Source organism: Orycteropus afer, unplaced genomic scaffold, assembly GCF_000298275.1.
Source record: "Orycteropus afer afer isolate SDZICR_OR568_19922 unplaced genomic scaffold, OryAfe1.0 scaffold00264, whole genome shotgun sequence".
Classification (NCBI taxonomy): Eukaryota; Metazoa; Chordata; class Mammalia; order Tubulidentata; family Orycteropodidae; genus Orycteropus; species Orycteropus afer.
The window spans coordinates 554,292-566,018 of NW_006921851.1; the positions used below are offsets into that span (position 1 = coordinate 554,292).

Genomic DNA, 11,727 nt, shown 5'->3' on the forward strand with positions numbered 1-11,727 from the left:
CATCTGTGTGGATTCTTTGCTTTGTCAGTAGTCCCTGGTTCACTGATTCCTTAGTGAATTTCACATGGCATCTGTCTTCCCCTGTATGTTTGGATCTCTGTGTCTAATCTGCTCTATTACTCAGAAGTGATTAGGTTTAGGGCCCACCCTACTTGGGTATGATCTAATTAGCATAACAAAGAAACCCTGTTTCCAAATATTACATCCACAAGTATGTTGCTGTTGTTGTTATGTGCTGTCGAGTCAGACCTGACTCATAGCGACCCCTCCTTGGGTTTCCGAGGCAGTATCATTATGGAAGTAGATTGCCCCATCTTCCTTCCAAGAAGTGGCTGGTGGGTTTGATCCTCCAGCCTTCTGGTTAGCAGTCAAGTGCCTTAGGCACTACCCTACCAGAGCTCCCTCCACAAGTATAGGAGTTAAGATTCCAACACATATTTAGTGGAACATGATTTAATCCATAACAGAGCCCCAGAACCTGGGAGCCCAAACAGGAACGTCAGCCCAAGCTCCATGAGGCCAGGGTGGAAACCAGGTCCCTATCCCCACCCCTCCTCTCACACCTTACCACCACCTTCTCTGGCCCAGGGACACATGCTCGGCAACACCTGACATCACAGATCCAGTGCCTACTCTGGCTCCCCATAAACCCAGCCACCTGCCTTGGTTTGCAGATGACTGTAGGGCCATCTGCAGGTTTCAGTGCAGCAAGTATCCTCAGGGACACTTGCCTCTCCCTCATTTTACAGATACAGAAACTTGAGCCCAGAGACTTATGTCCCATAAGTTAAAGGCAGGGCTAGTGTTAAAACCCTGGTCCTCCAGTTCTTCCATGCCTCTCTATTGCAAAGCCACATTTAAGGAAGGAGTAGCGAGAGGTAGGGATAAGTGTACAGTGGTGCTCACTGACCTGTGCTATCAGGTAAGAGGATAATTTTATGTCATTTTCTTAAACCTGGCCCTTACTTCTCACCTGGCCTATCCAGTTGCCCCATTTCCCATTGGTCACCCCACTACCCCCTCTCCTCTTCTTACCTCTTTATCTGCAAGCTTCCTTCACCACCCTGCTATGACTCAGCCTTCCCCTCCCATCCCCCTCTCTCCTTTAGGCCTTTCCTGATACTCTCTCACCTGGTGGCCATTGCATCACTTGATGAGGTAGAAAGGGAAGCTGCCTGGGGTACCTCAACAGCTGGTGGATCTCACAGGGGGAAAGCATTCCTGTACATCTGCCTACCCAAAGTTTTCCATGCTGACTCTCCTGTGGCACAGCCAGCTCAGACAGCCCCAAACAGCAGAGGCCTAGAGACTTTAATGTGCAGACCAAGCTTTGATTTCCAGCACAGGGATGGGCTGGAGGGGCCTCAGGAGTTAAAAATCCAAAAGACTCCCAAGGAGAATGTATCCTTTGCCATGAGTCCTTGTCTCTCTCCCCCAGACACAGCTTGCCACCATGGCCTCTCCTTTTCTGGCAGAATCAGCACCACTCTTCCTGTGGACACAGGCTTCCTGCTGATAGGGCTGGTCTGCCTCAGGTAGCTCACACTTATGCATGAGTCCTGGACCAGTGAGAGGTGGGCAGGCACACTCTGGGGGCCAGGGCATCTGTTCCCAGGCTCAGGAAGGCAGCATGCATGGAGAAGGAGAGAAATGGGATCAGAGCAGCTAGTGATCTGGTAGGTTGACTCATTCCTGGCCAGGGCCCTCCCTCCCTGCCCCCCACCCTCCCAGTCATTCCACAAGCATGGTGACTGCCCCCTTGAGCCAGGACTCACTAGTAGAGCACATCCTCGAACTCGAGTTGCAAGTATCGGAGCAGGCGGGGTGGCAGGGGTAGGCGGGACAGGGCGTGGGGCAGTTGGGCAGCCAGGTGGGTGCGCAGTGCACAGCGGCTCAGGTGCTGCAGTGATCTCGGCTGCCTCACCAGGGCAAAGAGCGATGAGTAGAAACGGCAGTGCTCCTAGGGACAGACAGGAGCTCAGCAGGCGGTTGTGGGCACACACTTCTCAAGGAGTGAATGAGTCAGGTGTTTACACTGGGTTTTCTTATTGTGGGATGTGAGAGGTGTCTATCTGGGTGACTGCTGGGGGTGGTAAGTGGAGCTTGTAGGCTTCCCTTTTAGGAGGTAGGCATCTCCTGGGGTCAGGCTCTGAGTGATCTACATTAAGGAAGTGAAGGTCTCCTAGAACAGTTCTGGGACCTGACTGACCTGCAGTGTTTCCGGTGGAACCAGGCCTATGGCCTCCTCAGGAAGCTGCACGACACAGTAGGTGTTCATCAGCACCTCAACAGTCCGAGGGGATGTGTACCAGCGGGCCAGCACCTATAGGGGAGAGCTGTGTCAACCTCTGCAGTCACCCACCCTGACAGTCCCATTTCAATACTACACAGCAGACACTTTTCTTAGCACTTCACTTCTTCCTTACAGGCAGGAACTGTTATATCCATATTACAGATAAGGGAAATGGAGGCATGAAGACATGATCACACAGTAAGTTTTTGTTCCAGCTGTCTAGGCAGGCAGTGGGGCCCCTTCCCTCAGCGACCACATGGCCCTGCCCTGCTGCCGGCTTGTACTGGACTGTCTTCCACATGAGAAGGGCTGCCTGGCCTGTGGCTGCAGTTCTGAGCAGATCAGAAGACATATACTTCACAGAGCAGAGTCGGGCAGATGCCAAGTGAAGGGAGAGAGCTAGAGTAGGGGTACATAGGAGAGGGAGAATTCACAGAGGTGAGGCAGGGCTGTAAGGGTGAGCAGAAATCAGGCACAGGAAGACATTTCAGGAGGAAGGACTCGACAGCCAAAGACCAAAGTAGGAGGCATATAGCAACATTTACAGAAGGCTTGGTGGGAGTGGAGGTGGCTGGGATCATTCAGTCACTTATTCAATAAACATTTGCTAAAAGTTTGTGTGTGTCAAGCACTTGAGATGCAGTAAAGATGCAGACAAAACCCTTGACATCAGGAGTCTCTATTGCAAATGGAAAGCGGGGAATAAATATATGACCACTTATAGACATGCTTCTGCAAAGAAAAACAAGGAGGGGAAGGGGTTTGGCCTAGTCAACCTGGAGCAGAGTCCTGGGTGCCAGGGGAGAGAACCATGCTGAAGGACAGTTCCCAGAGGGGCCACCTCAGGTCAGAGGGGCTGCTAGGCAGGGCCCTGTATGCAATCCCTGTGCTCCTTCACCCACACTTCTCAAAATATAAGCAGTAGCCTCAGACGCTTTTAAGATCTATGACAAGCTATGCACAACCCTGAGCAGTATTCCTACACATAACCACACACACCTTGCCCCTGCAACTTGTATATACTATTACGCAACTTTTGAAACTCTTGCCCAACAGCCTGGGGGTGCTGCATGGGTTGGAAACTGGTGGAGAGTGGAGTAGGAGACAGGGTTCTTCTAGGAAATGGTGCTTCACAAGCCTGAGGCCTTCTGATTCCTAACCTGTCTCTGGAGTGGAGGTTGCCAGAGCAGTCCATCCTTCTCTGTGTACTCCACTTGTGAGTTTGCTGGGATAGGCCCTTTCCCTCCCTCTTCCTCAGAACTGGGAAGGAGCAGGCTGCTCCATCTGCTCTTGTGTCTCAAGGCAGCCTCTCTGTTCCTCCCAACTGGTGGCTGGCAGACTCTAGCCTCTGTACTTGGCCCACAGTGCTCACATGCCTGAGATGCATGCTCCGTTCCCCCACCACTGTTCTAAGTCAATCCTCCTCCAGGAAGCCCTCTGCAGCTATTCCAGCCTGCACCACTCCCTCCTATGCCTAATGAGATCCTAAACACTTAGAAACATGTTTCTGCTGTTTAATACAGTATTTAACTTCAGAACAATAGTAGCTCACATGTGTTGAGCACTAACCATGAGTTAGGACTGTCTCATGGGCTCTGACACATTAACTCACATAGTTCTCACACAGACCCTCCTGAGGCAGGCATTTTGTTATTATCTCCAATTTACCAATGAGGATACTAAGGCCCTGAGAGAAGAGTGACTTGCCCAGGATCACAGGGCTTGTGTGATTCAGCCACTGCCAGCTTCAGGGACTAGTAAGGGGTGAGGTCACTCATGTAAAGCCCTCAAACAGCATTTGAGGTGCAGGCAGGCCAGCTGGTTCTGCTGACTCTGTGCTCCCTGCCAACTGCCTCATCATAGATGCAGATACAGACTGTATCACATGCAAGTGACCTGGTGCTCAAAGAATGTCAGTGATTTGCCCAGAGGCACACCACCTGAACCCAGGTCTTCTGAGCTCCCCAAAGAATGATGACATCACAGAGGGGCCATGGAGGCCTTCTGGCTCTTTCTAGGGCCAGAAGCTCTACCTACCTGGGAGGGCTATTGACCAGGAACTGGGTGTGAGCACTTGCTGCCCTTTCTGATCACCTGGGACAGGAATAGGGGTTGGGGGGGGGGGCAGTGTGTGCAGTGGGCAGGTGGGGCGCAGGGGCATGGGGTGAAGTCTGCGGCACTCCACTTGCTGTGCTGCCTCTGCCTCCCAGCCTGCCCCATGAAGAAATCCTTAGCTGTCAGAGTTTCCATCAGATTACAGGGAATTGCTCATCTCCTAATTATCTGGTGTTAATAGGAGATTAATTAGTGTTAATTGTTGATTTTCTTGTATTTTCCCAAAGGGGAGACCAATCTGCCGAACTCTTGGGCTGTTTAATTATTTGGTGTTGCCTAGGAATAAGACAGATGTTTCTGTCTGTGAGCAAGGGACACCTGCCACAGCCAGTGTCCCTTTTGCCCCACTGCCCAGGAGCCACAAAGGCTCTCTCCTCTGAAGACAGGTGTGCCTGTGCCCCACTGGGCTATCAAGAAATCACACCTCTCCACATGCCAGTGCTATACAGAAGAGCCTCACCCTCCAGGAACACACTTAACAAGGGCCTGCAGAGCATCCATACCTAGAACTTAAAGTTGACCTCACTTGGGAAAAGAAAATATAGATTTGAAAATGAGCTTGGAAAGGCCTCTGCCTGGGTGTTGGGTGGCTGTGCTGTGCCATGTAAGTCCTACCAAGGTCTGTTTGCAGAAGCTCAGGAGCCTGAACCTTGTTCCTGGTATGTAGTTCCTGACCTGGGGGAGCCTGTCCTATGTCCAGAGTGGCCTTCAGTGAACTGACCCCATGTGAGCTAGAGCTTCCTAGAACAATGTTCCAAATCTCCTCACACCTCCATGAAGATCTGCTCACCACCCACTTCAGCCTTGACTCCTCCTTACCTCTCCAGATCCTTTATAACATGAGTCTACTGCTCCCTGCTCACCCTTCTGTCCATCACATATACGTGCTCGTATATACCACACACACCACATACCCTCCTTCCTATCACACAGACACACATACACAAACTCTCTCTCTGAAGTGCACATACCCTTCCTGCTTGTCTGTGCACACCCCTTTGCCCCACATTTGGACTTTGCACATTTGTTGAAAGACAGACAGCCAAAAAGCAGTGCTCTATGTGCCCACCTGCCCTGCACTGCACCCCAAAACCAGCAAAGACACAAAGGTCTGGATCTTTTGGTTCCTGTGCCATCCAAGACTACCCCTCTGCCCTACAGTCTCATACCTTGGGGAGGGCCCCAGGCCAGATTCGGACAGCTCCATGATTGAGCAGGGCCCGGACCACACACTCTGGGCTCTGGGCCATGGTCATGGCTGGGCCTTGCAGGGCATAGTGCAGGGCTGTGTGTCCACCATAGTCCATGGTGTTGGTACTGACACCATAGGACAGAAGCAGCTCCACAACGGCAGTGTGGCCATGGCGACAGGCCAGGTGCAGGGGTCGCCGCTTGTCCTGGTCAGCAGCATCAGCATCTGCACCAGCCAAGAGTAGCAGGTGGCACAGCTGGAGGCAGCGGGCAGCAGTGGCCTCAGCATTGTCTGGGTCCAGGCAGTGGGCCTCACAAGCAACCAGCAGGGGTGTACAGCCCACAGCATCCCGGGCATTGGGGCATGCCCCCCGCCTTAGAAGTAGCTCCACCAGTTCCACATGGCCATGCCGGGCAGCGACGTGCAAAGGGGTCTCATCTTCTTCCTCAGAGCGGGCATCCACTCTCGCCCCAAACTTCAGGAGCAGCTCTGCACACCTAGTATGGGCGACATGATGGTGAGGAGGAACCCAAGGAAGTGGCCTTCTTCAGCACTGTTGGTGGTACGCGGAAACCATGCAAAGAGCCAAGGGAACCAAGGGGCTCCTGGTCTGTTTCCCTTACCTTCCACCCTGCCCGTCACTCCTCATCTCAAAAATACCCTCACGTATTAAAGTGCAAACATTCACTACGTTCTCCATGGGAATGAAAGTAGCATACAGTTATTATGCAATTAAGACTAGAACACCAAGGACTTTAACATAACTAACTTAATCTTCACCACGTTCCAGTTCTTTCACTACTCTCAATTCACCAATGAGGAAACTGGGCTCTCCCCTTGATTATGAGGGTCTCACCCAGCTTTCCTAGCCAAGAAGTGGAGGAGCTGGATTGAGGCCAAAGCAGCAGGCGGCAGGGGGGAGGGGAAGGAAGCTGAGGATGGGCCAGGTTAGGGCACAAATGGAAGTGGAGCAAAACCCAAAATTTGCTCACCAGTTTTGCTCCAGGATAGTGCTCCCTGATGATTGTATATACCCATGAGAAGTACAGGGAGTCCAGATAACTTGTAAACCACAATCAAGGGTAAGGGTACTTAGTCCCTTTGAGCTTCGATTTCCTCATCTATAGAATGGGAATAACAACAACTAGAGACCTTATGTGGAGTCTCTGACTAGCACAAACAGTTCAGCACTTGACTATTAACTGAAAGGCTGTTGGTTTGGACTTACCCAAAAGCACCTCAGAAAAAAGGCCTGGTGATCTGCTTTCAAAGATCACAATCATTGAAAACCCTATAAAGCACAGCTCTAGTCTGCACACATGGGGTTGCCATGAATTGGAGTCAACTCAACAGCAACCAGTACTGGTAGACATTATGAGGTTGTTGGGCACAGCATACAAGGCAATGCCTGAAGAGCTGTTCTCATATGGTGGAACACAGAGAGCTCAAATGGCAGCATTTGGAAGTGTGGATGGTGATGGGTCACAGGGCCCCTCATATTACTCTTTCTATAAGTTTTTAATTTTTCATAATTATTTTTAGAATTTGTTTATTTAAGAAGGAAAGACTCAATATCATCAGGTGTGATCTCAGGGAGGTTAGGCTGGAAATGACCAGAACTAAAGTTGTAGGATGGTCCAGAGCTGCAATGTCCAATACAGTACCTGCTGGCCCTGGATGGCTATGAAACACATTCAGTGCGGCCAGTCTCAGTTGAGAGGTGCTGTACAGGTAAAGCACACACCAAGTGTGAAAGTTTAATATAAAACAAACAAACAAACAAAAATCTCATTCTTAATTTTTGTATCGATTATATGTTGAAGATAATATTTTGGAACTATTATGTTAAATAAAATATATTATTAAAATTAGTTTCATCTCAAATTTTTAATGGGGCTACTAGAAAATTTTAAATTATATATTGGGTTCACATTATCTGTCCATTGGACCATGCTACCATAGAACATGTCTTCAGTCGTGGTATGATTAGGTTGATGGAGAATCCCTTGAGGGCTGATGAGGTTACCAGGAGAAAGAAAGTCCACAAGAGAACTCTAGGATCAAAAATTTGGTACCACTCAGGGGCAAGATGTGAAGTCTGACAGGTGTGCAGTAAGCAGAGAGGGGCTTCTGTTGTAGGCAGTTAGTTCAGGAAAGATTTGCCAAGGATTCCTTTGCCTAGACTGGTTGTAAGGACTCAACTGACCTTGTTACCCATGTTGTTGTTGTTGTTGTTTTCTGCCGTCGAGTCGGACCCGACTCATAGTGACCCCTCCTTGGGTTTCCAAAGCAGTATCACTACGGAAGTAGATTGCCCCATCTTCCTTCCGAGGAGTGGCTGGTGGATTTGAACCGCCAGCCTTCTGGTTAGCAGTCAAGTGCCGTAGCTACTATGCTACCAGAGCTCCCTTGTTACCTATACATAGGTCATAATTGTTGGGTAACTGCAAAATAATATTCCCTAGAGTAACAAATGGCCAGTCTGGGTGTATCCATTTGTCTCTTGTGAGTTTCATTAGTGACGGTCCAGTGAGTCCATTCATATGAAGGTGCCCAGCTAATATAGGAATGTCCGACCCTGCCCACGGGGACCCCAGCTGCCACCCTGAGGGCAGGGCTGTGAATTAGTTGCTGTTGTATTTAGCACAGTGCCTAGCTCATAGGACAGGCTCAAAAGTGTTAAAAGTTTGACAATGCCACCACCTCCCATAATGACCCTGGACAACTTCCCCAGTACCAAGTCATGAGCTAGGCACCTTCCCCAGCCCTCCTCCACCCCAGGAACCAGAAAACTGTCTCAAGTCCAGAGTAATTGCATCCTGACCCCTGGATGGAGCCCCCACTTCTGCATAGCAGCCCACTGGGCCTGCTCCCCCATGCTCCTTGGAAAGGGCTCTTGGCCTCCATTAAGAATGGGGCAGGTGGTTGGAGTGAGGGCTCACTCACTCAAGGGCGCCAAACCCCCCGCAGAGATGCAAGGGCCGTTTTCCATCCTGGTCAGGAAGGTCAGGGTCGGCTCCAGCCACAAGCAACACGTGGGCGCAGGAGGCCCGACCAGCTGAGCAGGCCTCATGCAGCGCGGTGCGACCGCCAGGGGCGCTATCGGGCCGGGCCCGCCGCTGTAGCAGCAGACGCAGTATGTCCACGTGGCCCCGGGTGGCTGCCACGTGCAGCGGAGTGGTCAGCTCCTCCTCGTAAGTCAGAGACCACAGTCCTGGGGAAAGGCCAGGGCAGCTGATAAATGTGTGATGCTCACAGAAGCGCCCAGAGCCCTCTCCCACCTCCCTCTCGCCCTCCCAGAGCCCCCGCTGTACTCAGAGCGCGGATGTTGTAGCGGAAATCCCTCCATCTTTCTGGGTCACTGGTATCAAAGACGGAGTCAGGGGCCAGGCCTGCGCAGTCGTCGGAGAGGATGCGGGCAACAGAGCCCACGTCTCCCACCTGCACTGCCTGCCACAAGGCAAGAGCAGGTCCTGAGGCTGTACAGGTGACGATGGGGCTTGGGTCGCCCTTCTGACCTTCTGCTGGCCCAGTGCTGGACTTCTCCACCAGCCTGGCACAGAGGGCACTCCTGTCGCCTGGGGGCCCTCCCTGGCCCCTGCATTCTCCGGGGGACCAGCTCATGAGGACAGAGTGTGAGCATGTGGTGAGGGAAGGAAGGAGAGAGAAAGGGGCAAGCAGACTAATGCAGGCAGCGGGTCTGTGTCCAGGGCTGTCTGACCTGGTCACAAGGGTGGCAGGAGCTATTCTGGGTTCCACATGACTTCCCTCCTGTGCCAAGCCACCCTGGGCTGCTGGACCAGCCTCAGAGGCGGGAGCCACTGACTCCTCTTTTCCCTTAAGCTTTTGGTACCTCTGCTCCAATGCAGCCTCCCAACCCCTTGTCCCAACCTGGGACCCCAGCCTGACCCTCACCCGGCTGTTGGCTGCTCCAGCGTGGCTCTGCAGCCCGGCTCTCCAGCACCAGGTCAGCTGTGCTGTGGGGCGGGAACAACTCCTGCAGCCTTGCCAAGTCTCCAGTGTAGAGTGCATTCTGTAGGCTCATGTCACGGCACAGAAGTGGCAATGACCTAGGGCTGCCCCAGGCTGAGCCTGACTGGTGTCCACAGTCCTGGTAGGCAGGGGCCAAAGGGAAGGTCCCCAGTTGGCGTCCACACTGAGGGGCACTCCGTCCCCCAGACATGGCTAGTTTCTGGGAGAGAGACACAAAGGAGAAGACTTACACAATGCCACAGTGATGGCCCAATCCAGGGAGCTGGGCCCAGTATGGGAGGAGCAAGTCTTTGCCAGAAAGAGGCAGGGCGATCACAGCCTTCAGAGCCAGAGAGAGAAGTGGGAATTAGAAGGGCCAGGAAAACAGAGTGTAAGTAGAGCCCTCCAGCCTTGTGCCGTACCTCTGCAGAATTCTATTGCACCAGGGTGGGAAGGGACCACAAAGGCCATGCTGTCCAAAACTGTAATGTCACAGATGAAGAATGAAGCTTCAGAAGGGAGTGACTTGCTCTAGATTAGACAGGTAATTTCTTCCACAGCCAGGACTAGAACCTGGGACCTTAGGCTCTCTTTTCTGGGTTCTTTCTCATCTGTCGTGCTGGTCTCCCAGCCCAAGAAGGGGAGTGTGAGGCCAGACTGGCTTCCCTGCCCTCCTGTCTTAGCTATATATAACAGAAATACCACAAGTAGATGGCTTTAACAGGCAGGCATTTATTCTCTCACAGTTTAGGAGGCTAGAAGTCCGAATTCAGGGTGCCAGCTCCAAGGGAAGGCTTTCTCTTGCTGTCAGCTCTAGGAGAAGGTCCTGGTCTCCTTTCAATATCTGTGGGCCTGGAGTTCCTTGGAGATTTCCATGGGTCTTGGCATCAATCTTCCCTGGGTCTAGGAGATCCCCAGTGCAGGGACCCTGGGTCCAAAGGATGCATTCCACTCCCAGCTCTTCTTTTTTGGTGTGAGGTCCCTCTCTGCTTGCTTTCTCTCCTTTTATCTTTTGTAAGATAAAAGGTGATTCGGTCTATACCCCAGGGAAAGTCCTCTTATATAGGATCAGGACTGTGATCTGATTAAAGATGTTGCATCCTACCCTAATCCTCTTACCACTGATAGGCTGATCACATCAGAGCTTATCATGGGATATGACTACATCATTACATAACTGCCAAATTACATCATTATGTAACTGCTAAACCACAGACAATCATGGCCCAGCCAAGTTGACACATATTTTGAGGGAACACAATTCAATCCAAATACACCTCCCAATGTCATCCATTAGTCCTGCACCTTCCCACTCTCACGTTCAAGGACAGGTTCACAGTAGTGACTACTCAAACTTCCCCCCGCAACCCCCGTACTCTCTGGGAGACAGGCTTCTGCCCAAAGCAATTAGGCTCAGCCACAGGCAACATAACAGGCAATGCCCTTCTCAGTGCTGACACCTCCATCTCCCTACAATGAGCCTTTGTCTCCCCAACAGAATTCTGACCCTGCCATTGTTAGAATGGCACATTAAGATAAGTAGACTGCTGGCATTTGAGGGATTAAAAGGAAAAAATAGGAGAAAGAAAATTCAAAACAATCCCCCTGGACTCAGTACTGTACCTTACAGTGCTCCAAACTCTGGAGTTACTCCAGTCCCAGTATCTGTGCCTGGCCAATGCACTCATTGGCTTCTACGACCTATGAAGCTGTCCTTGACCTTGACCTGCCCTGTCCTCATATTGGCCTATGGAAAACTTGGGTACCTCCCATATTGACTCCTGCTCCCCTCAGTCCCTGACCCACCCACCTCTGAGCTGTTCTCTCCCCAGCAACGGGGGGGGGGGGGGCATGGACTTTTTCTCCAGAGCTGGAGGCTGCAACCTAGCCAGCCCCCTGAAGGGTGAGCTCTAGATTGGAGGAAGGGACCCAGAGTGTGGGTAGGTAGGGTGCAGTGGGGTGGTCCTCAGAGGAGAGGGATGAAGATCATTCAGAGAAGGCACTGGGCCTACCAGCAGCCCTTGCCTTGGCCACAAAGCCTCTCCATTTGCCTTAACACCCTTGCTGAGCCCTTTCTCTCTAGAACCATCTCTGTCCCCACCCCACTCCACCCACTCTTGCTGCCCAAGAGTCCTCACCTGACTTCCAGGACACT

The 11,727-nt window shown here is 51.7% G+C and overlaps 1 protein-coding gene across 1 annotated transcript; it reads right to left on the reverse strand.

Moving 5' to 3' along the window:
- Positions 1–1,774: 1,774 nt before the first annotated feature.
- Positions 1,775–9,224, reverse strand: ASB10 (ankyrin repeat and SOCS box containing 10). The gene is made up of 5 exons (XM_007950126.1): positions 8,915–9,224; positions 8,547–8,814; positions 5,578–6,097; positions 2,210–2,323; positions 1,775–1,960 (listed from the first exon to the last, which is right to left on the reverse strand). Exons 1-5 carry the CDS (start codon positions 9,222–9,224, stop codon positions 1,775–1,777), a joined length of 1,398 nt encoding a protein of 465 aa, XP_007948317.1.
- Positions 9,225–11,727: the final 2,503 nt, after the last annotated feature.